Raw genomic sequence first — 19,911 nt, forward strand, 5'->3', positions numbered from 1 at the left:
CCTTTTAATTTCCCCAAACTGACTCTTGTTTCGTGCAGTCAAAATGTATGGCTGTTTCGGGGCAGTGTTGCCATTTTTTTGCTTTTTAATGTGTTTCTTTTAAGCAACGGCAGTAGCTAAGTGAGTGCACTTCCTGTGTATATTCTATATGTGTATATTCTGTTTTCTTTCTTCTGCTCTCAGTAGGAAGCTTTACATTTGCGATTTTATTGCTATTTTCAAAGGGGTTTTATACTTCTGACCTGTCCTCAGGACAACGCCACTGAACAGCTGCTTGAAGAGGCTACGGTCTTGTCGCATTTTACCCTAGGCCAGTGGCGTCATGTTAATCGGTGGCCCTCAATCAACATTCAAGTGAATAGCTTTGCTTAGCATCGCAGCTCGGGACCACTCTCCAGTGGATGGTGCTGTGCTTGGGAAGCTGCAAGGAGGCAACAGCGCTCATCGGAACAACGCGGCCTCTTCAAACAGCTGATCTGTGGGGTTTCTTAGAGTTGTACTCCCACTGATTAGATACTGATGACCTGTCCTGATAGGATGGGTTCTCAGTATAAAACACTCGGAAACCTTTTTTAAAGGGAGATACTCCTTGCAGCCTGTGGACGGAGTTCCTATTTAAGGCCGAATGCACACGGCCGTGTTCTGCGGCCCGTGGTATGCCGGACTAGATTCCTGTTCAGAGCAGGAGCGCACGGCGTCATTGGTCGCTATGATGCTGTGCGCTTCATGCCGCCGCTGCTGTACAGTAATGCACTCGTATAGTGTATTACTGTACAGCAACGGCTCATGAAGCGCACGGCGTCATAGCAACCAATGACGCCGTGCGCTCCTGCTCTGAACAGGAATCCAGCCCGGCATACCGCGGAACATGGCAGAGTGCATTCGGCCCAAGCTTGTGACACTTCATTGAGAGTGGGAATGCTGCACCTCATGTCTGTATGTTATGATTTTTACTGTTCTCCTTTTCTTTCCTTAGACAAATGAGTGGCCTCTGGAGAGCTTTTGCGATGAGCTTTGTAATGAACTGTTTAATCCATCTTGGGAGGTGAGTCCAAGTTCATATGGGCATATTGGAAACCAATTTAGTAGTAGATTTTTATTTTTTTTAATGGATGGCTTTTACTGCTAGTTGAACACTTATTTATTTTTTTTCTCTTTAGGTCCGTCATGGGGCAGGCATTGGTCTCAGGGAAATACTCAAAGCCCATGTTAGAAATGGTGGCAAGATGGCGCACAGTACATGTGACGAGGTAAAGCTGCCTGTTAAATGGAGGATTAGAAATCTGTAATTGAAGGGGTTCTGCAGTTTGTTTAAACTGATGATCTATCCTCTGGATAGATCTTCAGCATTTGATCAGTGAGGGTCCGACCCCCGCTGATCAGCTGTTTGAGAAGCCAGCAGCGCCGCGGCCTTCTCACTGTTTACCGCTAGCTCAGTGACGTCACGACTAGTATCAACTTGCCAATAGAGCTTGGCCCCGCCCAGGCAAGTTGATACTAGTCGTGACGTCACTGGGCCAGTGGTAAACAGTGAGAAGGCCGCGGCACTGCTGGAGTGCCACTTCCTTCTCAAACAGCTGATTGGTGGGGGTCGGACCCCCACTGATCAGATGCTGATCAGTGGGGGTCCGATCACAGAGGATCATCAGTTTAAACAAACTGCACTACCCCCTTTAAAATTGCATACTGTAAAGCGTTATAGGAGTGTGTTGGCGTAAGACTTTTTGCTGTTTTCACCCTGTAAAAACCGAAGTGCTGAAATTTGCTTGTGGATGGGGCTTTGAAAACTCCATATATGAGCTATGCTGTTAGTAGTGTTAGATTTTTCACAAGGATATTACATAACGGGATCTTTATGGTGTATGACTTCTTGCTACCCCTACTAAACATGAGTGAGGTGTCCCTTCAGTTTATTCACAGCATAGCGGCACTTCTGTGAACTGCGACACCACACAGTTCAAGTAGATTTCTGTTTTGGACATGTGCTGAAATGCGCATTTACATTTGTTAATATGAATGCACCTAGGTTTTATGGTAAATTGCACCAAACTGTTGTGCGGTTTTGGCTCTTCTAGGTTTAGAAAAATTATCTTGGCCTAGTCTGATAAGGGGCCTGACTCTTGGAAAAAGGTTGTGGTCTATGATGCACAATTTTTGGCATAAAAGGAGATTTTTGTGAAACTCACCTGTAAAATCTTTTTCTCGTCTTTTCCATTGGGGGACACAGACCATGGGTATAGCTTAGAGGTATTAGTAGGAGGGACACTATGCAAATGAAAGAGCTCCTCCTCCTCGGGCTATACCCCCAGACTCCACCAGGAGGAACTCAGGCGTTGCACAAGCAGTAGGAGAAGGAGCAAGAAAAAATCATGGAAACCATCGGACCAAGCCATAAGGTCCAACCAGAAACAGAAAAACTGAACTAAAGACCCCTCCTGCAACAGGAATAATGGGTGGGAGCTGTGTCCCCCAATGGAAAAGACGAGAAAAAGATTTTACAGGTGAGTTTCACAAAAATCTCCTTTTCTCGTGCTTTTTTCCATTGGGGGACACAGACCATGGGACGTCCAAAAGCAGTCCATGGGGTGGGAAAAAATACCAGCACCGCCAGGAGGAACGCCCCAACGGTCAAACAGGAACCACAGCCTGCAAAACCCTGCGGCCAAAGCCGCATCAGCCGAAGCCAGTGAATGCAACTGACAAAAATTTGCAAAGGTATGCAAGGACGACCAGGTGGCCGCCGTACACAGCTGAGACGCAGAGGCACGACTGCGTCTTGCCCAGGAAGCCCCCTCCGCCCCAATGGAGAGAACGGCAATTCTAGCCGGGGGAACTCCACCACAAGCGTGACAAGCCGCGGAAATAGCCAAGCAGATCCAGAGCGCCAAGAACGGCGGACGGAAGCAGTAGCCGCGAGACACCTCCAGGACCCGTACAACATCCAGGGAATGCAGAGTGCATTCCTTGGGGTTAGCCGGAGAAGGACAAAAGGAAGGCAGGACAAGATCCTCATCAAGGCGGAAGGCAGAGACCACCCTGGGCAAAAAGAAGGGGACTGGACGGAGCACAACTTAATCCTGGTGGAAAACCAGAAAGGCTCCTGACAGGAAAGAGCGGCCAGCTCCGACACCAGTCTGACTTAAAAGCTCGTGATGGGACGTGAACTCACAGCCACTGCATAATAGCCCAGAACTTTAATCACTACGCTATGTAGCTGTATCAGAAGCTATGGTCACAAGGAAGTCCAGATGAGAACAGTCAGAGACCCTCCTCAAAGGCTCGAAGGGGGCCGACTGCAGAGCGCGCAGAACCAAATTGAGATCCCAAGGAGACAAAGGGGGAACATACGGGGAACCGAATGCGCCACCCCCGAAGAAAGGTCACCACCGGACCCTTAAGAGCAAGGGACCTCTGACGGCCCGCGCCGAAACCTGACCTTACAGGGAACTAAGCGACAGTCCCTGCACAAGCCCAGACTGAAGAAAAGACAGTACCATCAAGATGGAAAACCGAAGGGGAGGGAACCCCGAACCCTCAAAAAAGGATAGGAAAAATCCCTCATGGACCGGGAACATGGTAGTCTCCGACTGCCTGGACGGAAAAAGGGGGAACTCCTGACCAGTGGAAGGAGGAGAATCCCCTTGGAGAATAAAGGTGTCTCGGACAGTCACCACTAAGTCAGCCACCCTGGTGGAGAGCTTAGGCGAGGGGTCCCGCTCCATGACCTAATCAGAGCCGGAAATTCTCCTTCAGACTTGCGCTCCCTAAGGGAGGGGAGAGTCGCCCGAACGCGCCTCTAGACGAGGGGGGGGGGGAGAGAGCCAGAGCCATCCGAGGAGGGATGCTGCTGCTCACGCTCCCTGTTAGTAGTCGGGCGTCTTCTGTGGAAAACCACTTAGAGAGGTGGTTGGCGTCACAGGATTTGAAAATGCCCTATAGTCCAAAAAGGACCTGGCTCGTCCGAGCCGGATAATTCTCCTTCGGATTACTCTCCCTAGGGAGGGGGAAGAGCAGTCCGCAAGCGCCACCGGCGAGGTGAGGGGGGTGGAGAGACGGAGACATCCGAGGTGGGATGCTGCCGCTCACGCTGCCTCTTCGTAGTCAGTCACCCACTGTGGGGACCACTGAGAGAGATGGAGTCGTTAGCGCCACAGGATTAAAGGACATGGTTGCCTTGGCGACTAAGACCAATTTAGCGGCCGCGCTGGACATGGCAGATGCCCAAGCGGGGACCGCAGGCCCCCAGGGACGTGGAGGAGGGGTGGAGGAGGGGGGTAAGGCAGGGATGCAGGTAATACTTATCTGCTCCTGCAGAACTTCTCCTGCAGAACTTCTCCCTCGACTCCAGGACCAGCAGGGATGCACCTCATCAGGCTTCTGACTCCTTGTCCAGGAGTGCAGTGTTCTGGTGGAGGGTGGCAGCAGGAGACCCAGTAGCTGGTGGGATACCGGAGCTGCAGGTCGAGCCCGGATCCACTTGTCTTCTTTGGGGGGCAATGGAGGCAGCCAGGCAGCGTCCAAGGACGGCAGCGGGCATTCCACGGGGGACCAGGAAGGCGCCATGCCGACCTGTGTCCCCATCTAGAATAATATAAACAATTTTTGAAGGCTGAAAGGGGCTTTGAACTCAGAAAGCCTGGACATGGGGCAGCAGCAGCAGTACCACTGAGCTACCAGCTTGCCTGGCACAAAACGGAGTAGAGTGATGAGGAGCTGCACGGCCATGAGCAAACAGAGTCTCCGGTGTAAGGAGAGTCAGAGCGGCATGCCGAGGCTCCGCCTCCCCGAACGCGTCATTATGGCGCGAAAAATAAGCGCGCGCGCGAAAATATGCGCGAAAATAAGCGCACGCGCGAAAATAAGCGCACGCGCGAAAATAAGCGCACGCGCGCGGAAATAAGCGCGCGCGGGATTTAAACAAACACCACGTGGAGGAGCGGCCTGCCGGCGGGCGCTGAGGGAGCGCAGCAGCCAAGGCCCGACGAGAGAAGCGCTGAAGCCCACAGTTTAAGGGGGAAGAGATGCCAGTACTCCAGTGCCAAAATGAAGAAAGTGCCCCATCAGGATCCTTCTTCAAGTTCACCCAGGTAGCCACAGACAAATAGACACAGAGGGAGGGGGAGGGATTGGGCAACACTTATCTGCTCAGCATGCTCCCTCGATGTCCAGACCAGCAGGGATGCGCCTCTTCAGACTTCTGACTCCAATCCAGGAGAACAGTGCTCTGGAGGAGGGTAGGCAGCAGGCGTCCCAGCAGCTGGTGGCACTCCACGGGGGACCAGGAAGGCGCCATGCCGACCTGTGTCCCCATCTAGAATAAAAATAACAAAAAGGAGTAGAATCAGAGAGTGTCAACCTCCTTCACCAGACACTAAGCAAAGACTGAGTTCCTCCTGGTGGAGTCTGGGGGTATAGCCCGAGGAGGAGGAGCTCTTTCATTTGCATAGTGTCCCTCCTACTAATACCTCTAAGCTATACCCATGGTCGGTGTCCCCCAATGGAAAAAAGCACGAGAAAATATCGTATCAACCTAAGGCTACTTTCATACTCGCGTTTGGTGCGGATCCGTCTTGTATCTGCACAGACGGATTCACACCAATAATGCAAACGCTTGTATCCGTTCATAACGGATCCGTTTGCATTATTCATAAAAAAAAAACTAAAAAAAACTAAGTCCAAACGGATCCGTCTTGACTTACATTGAAAGTCAATGGGGGACGGATCAGTTTTCAGTTGCACCATATTGTCGGTGAAAAACGGATCCGTCCCCATTGACTTAAATTGTAAGTCTAGACGGATCAATTTAGCTCTGCATCGTCAGACGGTCACCAAAACGCTGCAAGCTGCGTGTTTAGTGACCGTCTAAAAAACGCAACTGAGACCAAACGCAGACAAATTGATGCATTCTGAACGGATCCTTATCCAGTCAGAATGTATTGGGGCTGAACTGATCCCTTTTGGGACTCTTGTGAGAGCCCTGAACGGATCTCCCAAGCGGACCCAGAAACGCCAGTGTGAAAATGGCCTAAGGGAACTAATGGTTTATATGAAGTTATGCACAAGTATCCAGCCTTGCTCCAAAAATGTATCCTCCAACCTGAGCCACTGTGATAAATTTGCTGCATGTCTAGAAAGCTTGTGTAATTGTACGCCATCTATGCAGTTAGTAATTCGGCGCATTGACTGCCATTATCCAAATGTGTACTAAAGCTTTAATTCTGATATACATGTTGGTGAGTTTAATGTTGTGACTTTTTTTTTTTTCCAAATGGTGAGTCACTGGTGGATGTTTGCAACTGTATACATTACAAACAAACCTCAACCTTGTACTGATTAAATGCAAACCACTCTTTTCCAGAATATTTAGTATTTCTTTCTGGTTCTCCTGTAGATGGAGCAGCAGCATCAAGAGTGGCTTGAAGATCTTGCTATTCGTCTTCTGTGTGTATTTGCTTTAGACAGATTTGGCGATTTTGTTTCTGATGAGGTAATCTGGTTACAAATAACTTGCTTGCAAACTGTTCTTAAATGAAATTGGTAGTGTGTGCGCTTAAAGGGGCTGTTTCACTTCAGCAAATAACATTTATCACGTAGGTAAAGTTAATACAAAACACTTCCTAATGTATTGTGATTGCTCAATCCAACAGCGGTGGTCGTGCTTGCACACTACAGGAAAAAGTGCCCACCTTGCTGGTAGCCGCCGCATCCTCCTTTTAAAAAAAACGCCCCCTCCTGTTGTTTTTATCAGGGCCAGCGAGCGCTCTCCTCCTCCGGCTGGCCCTGTCTGCAATTCAAATCCCGCGCCTGCACCTTACGGGTCTTCATTTGGCGCAGGCGCTCTGAGAGAAGGACACCCGCTTCCTCAGTGCGCCTGCGCCTATGACTTCTCTTTCGGGTTTAGAAATGACGTCATCGGCACAGGTGCACTGAGGGAATGCTGAAGAAGCGAGCGTCCGGCTCTCAGAGCGCCTGCGCCGAATGAAGACGCGTAAGGTGCAGGCGCGGGATTTGAATTGCAATCGGGGCCAGCCGGAGGAAGAGAGCGCTCGTGGGCCCTGTCAATCAACTGGAGGAGGGAGCGTTTTTTAAAAGGAGGATGTGGCTGCTACCAGCAAGTAGACTCCCTACTTGCTGGTAGTGGTCATTTGCATATTTTAAAAACTCTCTATTTTTAATAAAACAAAGCCACAGAACAAGGTAGAGCCCTATATAGGGAATAGTCGTACAATAAGGATTTTAATATGCCCAAAAATGAAAAATGAGTTTTGGGGGGTGACAGAAGCCCTTGAATCCTTACATTGGTGGCAGTGGATCCACTGTGCCGGCTGATGAGCACACGATGTGCGGCGAGAGTGGCGTGTGCCATGTTCTCTAAAAGATACTAAGCTGCACAGTAGCAAATCCCAATATCATATCGATTTGGGTATTGAAAGTTCGATACCTGGTGCAACCCTGTCTTGTACTATTTTTAACCAGTCTTCTTCTTCATACCTTAATGACCTTTTTTGTTAATCTGTGGGACAATCCGGGAATCTGTGAACAATGTCGCCTATGTAACTAATGTTAGAGGTATTCCCATCTCGGACAATGGGGTCATAGCTGGTAAACCCAGCTGAAAACAAAGCTGGCAAAGTGGTGGCTGGCAGGAGTCGGCAACGTCCAGCCCTCCAGCTGTTGTGAAACTACATCTCCCAGCATGCCCCTTTTGCTTCTATGGGAGTTCCAAGAACAGCCAAGCAAGTGTGCATGCTGGAAGTTGTAGTTTCACCACAGTTGGTGATCCCTGTTCTAAAGAGTCCAAGCCTGCCTCTTCAGAGAACCCAGTGCCTCCCCTGTGCACTTCTAACACCCTGCACCATTAAGACTCCCTCTGTTGGGGACGTTGCCTTTGTACTGTGGTGCGCAGGCCCAGGCAGTCAGCCTTACTGTATGGGGGGTGGCGGCATTGCTGAGGTCGCAGGGAGTTGAGAGCAATCCTTATCCCTTCTAAAATTTCAGTTTTTATCTTTTAGGTAGTTGCACCAGTACGGGAAACATGTGCTCAGACTCTGGGAGTAGTCCTGAAACACATGAATGAAAATGGAGTTCACAATACAGTCAAAATCCTCCTGCGCCTATTAACCCAGGAACAGTGGGAAGTTAGACATGGAGGACTGCTGGGAATAAAGTATGCCCTAGCTATTCGTCAGGTAATGTCCACCTGTTTGCAGTGATCTCCATCTCTGTGTCTTGTTAGAATGGGTATCTGGCTTTGTGCCTTGTGTTTTCACTCTACCTTTCAATAACCTGGTATATTTTATTATTTTTGTTCCTTTGCAGGATTTAATAAAAACTTTATTACCTAAAGCACTACCAGCAATAATTGAAGGTCTTCAAGACCTTGATGATGATGTGCGAGCTGTGGCTGCAGCATCTTTAGTGCCTGTTGTCGATAGTCTAGTGAAGATACAATTCAAGCAGGTAATGTGTGTGTTTGGTCGCCCCCCCCCATTTAACTTCTCCATCGTTACATTTAGCTGTAAAATATGTACCAGTATGTTGCCTGGATAAATTGGGTCATGGAATTTCAAATGTCAAAGTATGTTTAATGTGGTTTACTGGAGTTTAGAGGTCGCTGATGGGGCCGATCCAGTGCTCACGCCTTGTCGCTGGTACGAGAACACGAGAGCTAGACTAGATATGACCTGCCTATTGGTGCTCCAAATGGGTAATTTACATTGGTATAAAAATTAATGTATCTTGACAACTGTTAACCCAATATAGAAAAGAAATATATTGTTTTGCTCAGCATGTTTTACCGTACCAGGCAATATGCCTCGTTTAACCCCTTAGTGACTAATGACTTGATGTGTACGTCATGATGTGGTGTTAGTTACCGCATCATGACGTGCACAAAGTGCCACTGCAAGTACACTTGATGTGACACCGGCATCTAAACGGGTGCTACGGACCCAACGGCTATGAAAACTGGCCAAGAAAGCAGAAACAGTATCTGGGAAGTGCAGAAGTAGGGAGAAGTAGAAGAGGCTTCCCCTGTTCAGTAGAGAACTAGTGTAAGTGGTGACAACAAGGACAGAACGACTGCGGTACCCGGTGGGGGAAGCAGTGCAGATAACTCGGAGGCAAACTGGATAAGTGCATACCCAAACTTCCACAAGGAGGGAACGCTGATGCTGTCACCGTAGCAGATGGTAGAGGCAATGCATGACATGTGAAGGGAACCAGGCGCTAAACTAGCGCCACAGAAATCGGTAGGTTATACCAGGTACAGAAAACTGCACTAGTACCACATGGCTTGGTACGGGCTTTTGACCAGCACCGTAAGGAATAAGTGAACCTATCAGCCACCGCCTCAGGAACACCATACATGGCATGCCTGGTAAATGTTTTGCAGAAAACATTCGCACAAAATGCCAGTGTCGATACCCCACATGGAGGAAAGGGATGCGGCAAGCACCTCCGGTGCTGTGTCCTGTAAGCCAGAACCAGTGACTGTGGCATTTGAAAGAAGAGCCCAAAAACTCAACCTGGGAAGGGATCACACAGTAGTAGCCACGGAACAGGAGTAGCCCAAAAATCTACGGCCAGTGCGAAGACTGCCTCGTGGGGAGGGGGGCCATACCAGCACCCATGGCCTCTCCAGAGGGGAGACTCAACCTGAAAATGAGGTAGCAGTAGCCAACATGAACTATTGGTAGTGCAATACTCCACCGGGGAAGGAAGAAAACTGGCAACCCATGCACACGTTCCACCTACTGAAGGAGTGTGGACGCCGAGTGTGCTAAGGAAAAGCAACAAAATTAGAATGCTCCGCATGGAACGAGGGGTCTATAGAAAGAGGGGTGCCATGGCCAAATTTGAAAAGCTCTGGACACCTTGGATTGATGCCCCTGGGCTGGCGTCCAGGGAATTTCAGAGATGGCGTCTGGGATTAGTGTGAGGGCATTATCGATCATTGTACATATTTGGCTCGGTGATTGGCGATTTCTCACTGAAGACATGGAATGCTTCTACGATATGTGATGTAATGTGGGGAGGTTATGGCCAATAACAAATGTATATTCCAACTCCAATTATAAGATCACAAATTGTCTCAAGATTTTTTGGGATTGTTGTAGGGATGGGGCTTGTGCCTGTGTAATTTTCTCGCCCATTTTCCTTGGGGGACACAGACCTTGGGTATAGCTCGGCTCCCTAGGAGGCGTGACACTAAGTAAAACTGTTAAGCCCCTCCTCCATCAGCTATACCCTCAGCCTGGAGATAGAGGCTACCAGTTTTAGCTTAGTGTCCAAGGAGGCAAGACACTCCCTGCTACTGCAGGGCTGTTTTCTCCTTGTTATTTTTACTTTTTCTTCTAATTTTGTTATTTTATTTTTTCCTAGGGATACCAGAGACGCATTAGACCTCTCTGCTCTCCCGGGGTTGAGCTGCGCCAGTGCCAACTTATCTGCACTGCTGCCTCCCCCACAGAAGCAATAGGAGGATCTGGGCAGCAATGGCTCCCCTACATCCCGCCAGCTAGGGGGTCGCCCGCACGCCAAGCCCCTCTTCCAGCTTCCTGCCACTGCGGTGCCAGTGGCTGAAGGGGCGACCCTGCTGGAAAGGACTGAGGGTGAAGACGTCGGACGGTGAGATGGCTATTCCAGCCCATACCCCGTCCCTATCTGCAGCATCTACCCCTCTGGGTAAGGGGGGCACCCGTGGTCGCTCATTCTGAGCGCTCATCTGCAGGACAATGCAGCACAGCAGCATCCTCAGCACCCCCACGCCGTTCCCCCCCACGCTGCTATCTTTCTCCCCCCCTCCCCCTCATTCGGGGCTGACTCCATTTTTCTCTTCTCTCTCTCCCCCTTCCCGCCGAGAACGGGGGGCGGGGCTTAGCGGTCCCGGAAGGGGGCGGGGCTTACGCGCGCGTCATTTTGGGGGCGGAGCTACGTTCTCCTTCACAGGAGACATTTCAAGAGCTGGAGGGGGCGGAGCTTGTTCCCCGTGCTTTCTGCTGAGGTTTCCCGCGCTTCCTCACTCCTGACAGGAAGCTGGGACACGGTGGGGGACTCTAACCTCCTGTGTACATCGCTCGGCTTCTGTGGGCGCTCTCTGCTGCTCTCTGCTGCTCACTGCTGTTCACTGCTTCTCTGCTGCTGCTGATCTGGGCCATCTCCTGACGTTCTTCTGAGGCACTGGTAGGACAGTTAACCCTCTCCTAACCCTCCTGGTCATAGCTGCTATAACCCTTTGTGGTCTCTATATTAGAGTACAACCACACTTCAGCATGTCAGATCCCACAGGTGCCCCCAAACCCTGGTACCATGCCTGTACCGCCTGTAAGGAACTTTTTCCGCGTGGGCAATCTGAGCCGCATTGCCTTGCATGTCAGGCCCCGGTGCAGGGCCCGCTTCCCGCTGCGCCCCCCGGTGCCTCTGAACCCCCTGACTGGGCTAGGTCTCTGTCTCAGGCGGTGGAAAGCCTTACACACGTAGTGGGCCGTCTCGTGGATAGACCGCCTCTCCCGCAGGCTGCCACAATCCCTGTCGCACCCGCTGGGACTACCGTTTCTGCCGCCCCCACTGGTTCCCTGCCTCCCAGCGAATCTTCCAGGGCCCGGCATACTCAGAAACGTTCAAGGGTTGAGCGCACATCTTCTCCAGATGCTTCGCTCTCTCCGCCATGCGTGCGAGCTCAGTCAAGTCTATCCTCTCAAAGGGATACGCTTTCTGAGGGAGGACTGGCGGATTCGGACGTGGACATGGACTCAGAGCTTCCGTCCAAATTGGCGTCCGCGGTGGGGCATCTTGTCACTAGCATCCGTGATACCTTTCAGCTACACGATGACCCCCCCAGCTCTGAACAGGCCGGCGTGTCCTTTCTCCGCCCCAAACAGGCCTCCAAGGTTTTTCCCATACACGCTGATTTTTCTTCTGTGGTATCCAAGGCTTGGACTCTGCCTAACGTCCGCTTTATTACACCCAAAAAGCTGGACATTTGTTATCCCTTTCCAGCGGATTCTGTGACCACGTGGACATCCCCGCCTAAGGTTGATCCTCCCGTGGCTCGCCTGTCCAAAAGCACTACTATTCCTGTACAGGACGGATCTTCCCTCCAGTCTGTTGAGGACCGTCGTACGGAATCCCTCTCCAAGGCCATATTTACTGCCTCTGGTTCGGCCCTTAGACCGGTCTTTGCCTCCGCCTGGGTTGGCAAAGCGGTCTCTGAATGGGGTTTGCAACTGGAACGGGAGTTAGGGTCGGACGTCCCTGTTCAGGACCTCCGTTCCTTAGCCCAACTAATTGTTCAGGCCGGAAAATTCGTCTGTGAGGCCTCCCTTGATGCGGGTGCCCTCATTGCCCGTTCCTCTGCCCTGGCAGTTTCTGTCAGGAGGGAACTCTGGCTGAAGGTTTGGGTGGCGGACGCCGCTTCCAAACGCTCTTTGGCCGGCCTACCATTCACGGGTTCCCGCCTGTTCGGAACCCGTCTGGACGAACTTATATCAGAGGCCACGGGTGGGAAGAGTACTCACCTCCCCCAGTCCAGGCCAATGGGCGCCCCCCGTGGTCGCGCTGGTTCGTCCCATTTTCGGTCCTTTCGCAAGCCCACCGGGTCTAGACCCGCGGCCAGTTCTTCTTCCTCTGGCCCAGCCCAGGATAGACGCAAGAAGCCGTTTTTTCGGACGCAACCTACCTGGCGCAAGTCCCAGCCTGCACGGGCTCCCACAGGCCAGCAGCCCTCTGCCTGAAGGTGCGCCCCCACCTTCTCCTATTCAGGAACGTATGGCGGGCCCACATCTCAGACGCATGGGCGCTCGAGATTGTATCTTGCGGATACAAAATCGAATTTGCGTCCATTCCGCCAGACCGTTTCTTCCGATCCTGTCCTCCGCGAGATCCCGTACGAGTGGCCGCCTTCTTCGCGGCCATTCACTCTCTAATGGACAAGGGTGTCGTCGCCCCCGTGCCTCCGACGGAAAGGTTCAGGGGGTTCTACTCGAACCTCTTTGTGGTTCCCAAGAAGGAAGGCTCAGTGCGTCCGATCTTGGACCTAAAACGCCTGAACCGTTTTCTCCGACTGCAGAGATTCCGGATGGAGTCTCTCAGGTCCGCAGTGGCCTCCCTGGAAAGAGGGGATTTCATGGCCTCAATTGACATTCAGGATGCATACCTCCACGTTCCGGTTGCTCCATGTCATCACCGCTTCCTGCGCTTCGCGGTGGGGGACGATCACTTCCAATTCGTCGCCCTTCCCTTTGGTCTGGCGACGGCTCCTCGAGTGTTCACCAAGGTCCTGGCCCCTGTCTTGGCCCTTCTACGTTCAAGAAGTGTTTTTCTTCTCCCATACTTGGACGACATCCTGGTCAAGGCACCCTCCTTCTCTCAGACATCCCGCAGTGTGGAACTCACTCTGGAGACCCTGACGCGGTTCGGTTGGATTATCAACCACCCCAAATCTTCCCTTACCCCCTCCAGACGGCTGATCTTCCTGGGGATGCTCCTGGATACAGAGTTGGCGGAGGTCCGCCTTCCGTCGGACAAGCGTCTGGCCCTTCGCGGGTCGGTTCGCAGTCTCCTCCGTCATCACCGCCCTTTCCTCAGATCCAGCATGCGGTTGTTGGGAAAGATGGTTGCCTGTTTCGAAGCGGTGCCGTTCGCACAATTCCGATCCCGCACCTTTCAGAGGGCAATTCTGTCGGCCTGGGACAAATCACCGAGGAGTCTGGACAGGACCTTTCTTCTGCCTCCCCTGGCTCGGGCTTCCCTCGGCTGGTGGTTGCATATCCCTCTAAGGGGGAAGTCCTTCCGTCCACTGAACTGGCTGGTGATTACCACAGATGCCAGCTTACGGGGGTGGGGGGGGGGTTTTCCCTCCCTGGTCCGTCCAGGGCGTTTGGTCTCTATCGGAGTCCAGACTTCCAATCAATATTCTGGAACTGAGGGCGATTCTTCTGTCCCTCAGACACTGGACCCATCTGCTGAGGGGCCACCCTGTTCGGATCCAATCGGACAATGCCACGGCTGTGGCATACATAAACCATCAGGGAGGCACTCGCAGCGATGCAAGAGGTGACCCTCATTCTCCTCTGGGCGGAGACGCACGTGCCGGCCTTATCTGCGATTTACATCCCGGGGGTGGACAACTGGGCGGCGGATTTCCTCAGCCGGTCCACCATCGACCCGGGAGAATGGTCCCTGCACCCAGAGGTGTTCGAAGCCCTTTGTCTTCGCTGGGGTCGCCCCGACGTGGACCTCATGGCCTCCAAATTCAACCACAAGGTCCCCCTATACCTGGCCAGGGCACGGGACCCGAAGGCATACGGCGCCGACGCGCTCGTCCTTCCGTGGCGCGAATTCTCCCTTCTGTACGTCTTTCCTCCTTTTCCCCTCCTGCCACGGGTTCTTCGGAGGATCGCGGCAGAGGGCGTCCCCGCGATTCTAATCGCCCCGGATTGGCCCCGCCGGTCTTGGTACGCCGACCTAATGTTGCTGTTGGCAGACGCACCGTGGCCACTGCCCTCCAGGGAAGACCTTCTCTCTCAGGGACCGATCTTCCACGAGCATTTAGGCTCGCTACGTTTGACGGCGTGGCTATTGAGACCGCCGTCTTAACGCGACGGGGTTTCTCCGCGGACGTAGTCCGCACCATGATCCGGGCTCGTAAGCCCGTATCCTCTAGGATCTACTATCGGGTTTGGAGGTCCTATCTGGGGTTCTGTGAGTCCCGGAGCATCCTACCTCTCCGGTTTTCTCTTCCCACAATCCTGTCCTTCCTCCAGTCGGGTCTGGACCTGGGGCTGTGCCTCAGTTCTCTGAAGGGTCAGATTTCGGCGCTGTCTATTCTTCTCCAGCGTCCCCTGGCCCCTCTAGGGCCAATTAAGACCTTTTTACAAGGGGTGGCTCACTCTGTTCCGCCGTACCGCCCTCCAGTTCCTTCCTGGGACCTGAATGTGGTGCTCTCGGCGCTCCAATCAGCCCCCTTCGAGCCTTTACGGGAGGTCTCCCTTCGCCTTCTGTCCTGCAAGGTCATCTTTCTTGTGGCCGTCACGTCTCTCCGACGGGTGTCGGAGTTAGCGGCTCTTTCTTGCTCCGAACCTTTCCTGATCTTCCACCAGGATAAGGTTGTGCTTCGGCCTGTCCCGACTTTCCTGCCAAAGGTGGTCTCCGCCTTTCACATCAATGAGGACATCGTCCTTCCGTCGCTCTGTCCCTCTCCTTCCCACCCCAGAGAACGGGAACTGCACCGTCTGGATGTGGTCAGGGCGTTGAGGATTTACTTGGAGGTCACCGGGTCCTTTCGGCGCACGGACTCCCTGTTTGTGGTTCCGGAGGGTTCGCGCAAAGGGTTGGCGGTCTCCAAGGTGGCTATTGCCCGTTTCATTAAGCTGGCGGTGTCTGAGGCTTATCGAGCCAAGGGCAGACCTCCGCCTTTCGGCGTCACTGCTCATTCCACCAGAGCAGTCGGAGCTTCCTGGGCGCAGAGGCATCGGGCCTCGGCTGAACAGTTGTGCAAAGCAGCCACTTGGTCCTCTCTGCACACTTTCACAAAGTTCTATAGGGTGCATACGCATGCATCAGCGGATGCTGCTTTGGGCCGCCTGGTTTTGCAGGCAGCGGTTTCCTGATGCTCTGGTGGTGTTCCGCCTTGGGTTTGTGGTCCCTCCCTTCTTGGACTGCTCTTGAACGTCCCAAGGTCTGTGTCCCCCAAGGAAAATGGGCGAGAAAAGGAGATTTTTGTATAACTTACCAGTTAAATCTCTTTCTCGCTCTTCCTTGGGGGACACAGCACCCACCCTTCTGTGTTTGGTTACAGGGTTATGGTCTGGCGCCCCGTTGGGTTGCTGGCTGGTTGTTTCCGTTATTGGTTGTTATCCTTTCACTACTTGGACACGCAACTGGTAGCCTCTATCTCCAGGCTGAGGGTATAGCTGATGGAGGAGGGGCTTAACAGTTTTACTTAGTGTCACGCCTCCTAGGGAGCTGAGCTATACCCAAGGTCTGTGTCCCCCAAGGAAGAGCGAGAAAGAGATTTAACTGGTAAGTTATACAAAAATCTCCTTTTTATGCGATTGTACTGGTGTAACCAAATGTTGGAGCTATGGAAGATGGAGGGCATCACAATGATGGTTTGTGGGGGTTGGGGCCTTACGTTTGTATTATAAAATGCTAATTAAAAATTACTTAATTTAAAAAAAAAGTGCTCCGCATGGGGACTCGAGGCACAAGGAGAGGCATGTCATGGGTCAACACCTGGAAAGACAGAGGCTGCTACGTAGGTGCCTGACCCCAATCTGTACAATAGCTACCTGATGAAAAGGATGGTGTGAAGTAGTCACAGTATCCCATGGTAGTACCGAAATACCACCTATGACGGGGGTGGTAAGGCAATTGTCTGTCTGTGTCTAGCAAGGAGACCACCCTTGGAACGGGTTGGAATGCAACAAGGGGATAATGCGATAGGGTGGAAGATTCCAGAGGTAGTGGGAAAGAGGGGAGCCTGACAAAATGTACAGTAGGGCTGAAATGATTACTTGATGGAATCGAGTAATTCGACACAAAAAAATCCTCGCTTGCTATTACTCCCACTCTGTGGTCTCCCGCTGGCCCGCAATATTCACCTTTCCAGCAGGGGGCCTCCAGACACTCCACAGGACATCCATGGTCCCACACTGCACTGACCTCCTGACGTGTTGTGTGACGTCAGATGCAGAGCGGGACAATGGAGTGTCGGCGGCACCCCTGCTGGAAAGGTAAGTTGGTGCGACTAAGGCTGGATGCTGGAGCACACAGCGTCATAGCAACCAATGACTCTGTGCACTCTGGGTGGTCAGGGGGGGGGGGAGCTGAAGCACTTGGGCTGATCACAGGGGGGGGGGGGGGGGGCAATGGGTGTTGGGGACTGATGGCAGAGGTCTGAGTTTTTATAAAGGAAAAGTCTATTAATTCATTTTTTTTTTTTCTTATTAGAATACTTGATTTAATCGTAAAAAACAATTAATAAAATACTTTCTAAAATAATCGTTTACTGCAGCCCTAAAGTACAGTGTCCACTGGTAGAACAAGTACCACTGGTTGTGGAACTACCCTGCCAATGGAAGCAGGGTAATTCTACAGGATCTTACAGTATGCAAGAGTGGTACCCATCTCCACCTAAGAATGACGGACAATGTAACAGGATAAACCAGTTTCCGGTGGTAGTGGAGTTACTCCGCTGACGGAAAAAGGGAAACCTGACAGATGTACAGGGTCCACTGGTAGTGCAGGCACTACTGGTTGTGCAACTGCTCCGTCAATAGGAGGGTAATGCAACAGGATCTACAGTATGCGATTGTGATGCCCCTAGACCACCTACAGAAGGTGGAAATCAAACCGGACAGAAGATAACCAGGATTAGTGCAATTGCTCTGCCTGGTCTCCGGTGGAGAGTAATGCTACAGTCTGAATAGGATCCAGTGGTAGCACAATTACTCCATGGAATGAGGATGATGTCACAATGTACAGTACCCAGTGGAAGTGTAAATACACCCACTATGGAAGGAGGGCAATGCTATCAGGAATATGATTCAGTAGTAGTGCCAATACTCCGCCTATGGAAGGGAGGGTAATGGTACAGGACATACAGTATCCAGTGGTATTGCTAGTACTCTGCCTATAAAAAAGTAATGACGACCGGCTGTACAGTATCCAATGGTGAAGTAAATACTCCACCTATGGAAAGAGACCTTGCTACCAGATGTATAGGGTCCCATGTGCAAATACCCTGCCTATGAAAAAAGAGCAATGATACAGAATGGATAGGATTCAGTGGTAGCGCAAATACTCCGCCTAGGAAGGAGGATAATTCTACAGGATGTTTCATTTTTTCCAAAGATGTGATTTTCATATGACTCTGCTTATGCCCCAAGTCTCAGTGATGTAAAAGATATATATATGCCAAATTTCAAGAAGATTGGATAATATTTAGGGGTTGTACACACTGATCACTTTTATTACTACGCTCACTACTGTACCTAGGAGGTTGGTCTAAAAACTACTTCAGTTTCAGGATCCCGGGGGCTCTGCATGCACTTAAAATTGTCCTTCACTAAACAGTTGAATATTCCTCAACGAGAATTGAAAGGAATGAAATGTGTTGCACACTTTGTCAGCCTCATATGTTTGCTTTTTGCGTGAGGCAGTTGAGGGCTCCAAAGAATGATTTGGATATGCTACAGCTTGTGAGCATTTGCCCAGATGCAGGTGTAAAAAAAAAGTGCTCTCACAGTTGCTAAGATGCCTTTGGTATCTGTCAAACAAACGTAGGATTGGCTCTTTTGGACGAACGTATTACTCAGGCTTTTAAGGAAAATAACAAAAAATTTAGAAACCAAAACTGCAAAGAAAAAGGAAATAAAACAATTAAAGGGTAAAAACCTAGTTTTTGAAGGAAAAGACCTGAGACATTTCGTTACTAATAACAGACGTTCTTTGAATTGTTTGGGATCCACGACGTGACAGAATACTGCAGCGATTCTCTAAGAAGCCATGTGAACTCTCTTAAGGTGGTCAACGATGCCACAGAAAGAGGAATTGCTCTGATAAAAAAAGTTTAACGAATCGGTCAGGGACGAACATCAAAAACAATTCTTGTTGCGGGTAGTCGAGCATCACAGAAAAGTCGTCACCAAGCTAACAAAAGAAGAGATTGCATCGTTCAAAGTTGATTAATATAACACGTTTTGCCTATCATACTACCTATTAATCTTAGTGTCTAGTTTTAATATTTTAAGTTTGATTTCTAGTTTTCCCAATAAAAGTAATTAACATTGAAAAATCATATTTTTTGCCTACTTTTACAAAACTGATCAAAGTGTGCAACCTCTAAATATTATCCAATCTTCTTGGAATTTGGCATATAATATCTTTTTACATCACTGAGACTCAGGGCGTAAGCAAAGTCTGAAAAAAAAAAAAAATTAACAAAAAATAAAAATGTCATTACAAAATGAAACACCCTGTACAATATCCAGTGGTAGTGCAAGTATTTCATCTAAGAAAAGAGGGTAATACTACAAGCTGTATAGTATCCAGTGAAGTGGAATTACTCTGCCTTAGGAAGGTGGGCAATGTAATTACTCCGCCTATGAAGGAGATTAATGTTACATGCTGTAGAGTATACCGTGGTACAATTACTCTGCCTATGAAAGGAGGCCAATGTGACAGGCTGTACAGTATCCAGTGATAGTGCAAGTACTTCAACTATGGAAGGGGGTAATGCTACAGGATTTACAGTATCCTAGTCGTAAATAGCTAGCGGTAGGGCAAGCACGTCGCCTATCCATTGCGCCACTGGCTCCACTGTAGCTGTAGAGGACACAGAGTAAGCCTGAACGTGGCGCACCCACAAGCACTAAGATGAGCTGGAAACACACTGCTATAGGGCGATGGGAACTAAGCCCAAAATAGGAGTGGAGCTCCAACGGTTAATAGCTATGGGAATTACATGCAGCCCCAACCCTTTTAGGAGTGACAGGTAATTTTATTTTTCCCCCCAGTCACAGAAGCACTGGTAGCAAGGTAATTTTGCATATTAAAAGCACGTTTTAAACAAAATCTACAGGACCAAAATGATTAATTAGATTATGTAGGCATAAATCGCAGTGTAGGGATTATAAGTAAACAAAAAAAAAAAATGTTTAGGTTAGGGGAAGAGCTCAGTGGGACAAGGATATGGGCGCGAAAGTTTCTCGCTCTGAGGGTACAGTCCCCGCCCCTGAAACCCTCTGGTAGAACGCAGCATAGTAGGCCGCAGAGGCGGGCCTCACGTACAGGTGGAGCCGACCGGGAGAGCTTCTGGCTGAGAGAGCAGCACATGGAGGGAGTGTTAGGGGGATCTTGCCCCACCCCCTAAACAAAGGAGTCCGGGAACATGTGTACTGACGCCCA

At 50.6% G+C, this 19,911-nt stretch overlaps 1 protein-coding gene across 1 annotated transcript in view; it reads left to right on the forward strand.

Moving 5' to 3' along the window:
- BTAF1 (B-TFIID TATA-box binding protein associated factor 1) overlaps positions 1 to 19,911 on the forward strand; it is a 93,384-nt gene that overhangs the window by 25,471 nt on the left and 48,002 nt on the right. The window contains exons 8-12 of the mRNA XM_044296790.1: positions 977 to 1,045; positions 1,161 to 1,250; positions 6,392 to 6,487; positions 8,013 to 8,189; positions 8,320 to 8,460. Of these exons, the coding sequence (XP_044152725.1) occupies positions 977 to 1,045; positions 1,161 to 1,250; positions 6,392 to 6,487; positions 8,013 to 8,189; positions 8,320 to 8,460 (573 nt within the window). The remainder of the gene's footprint in view (positions 1 to 976; positions 1,046 to 1,160; positions 1,251 to 6,391; positions 6,488 to 8,012; positions 8,190 to 8,319; positions 8,461 to 19,911) is intronic.

The sequence above is a fragment of the Bufo gargarizans genome, chromosome 6 (assembly GCF_014858855.1).
Source record: "Bufo gargarizans isolate SCDJY-AF-19 chromosome 6, ASM1485885v1, whole genome shotgun sequence".
Taxonomy (NCBI): Eukaryota; Metazoa; Chordata; class Amphibia; order Anura; family Bufonidae; genus Bufo; species Bufo gargarizans.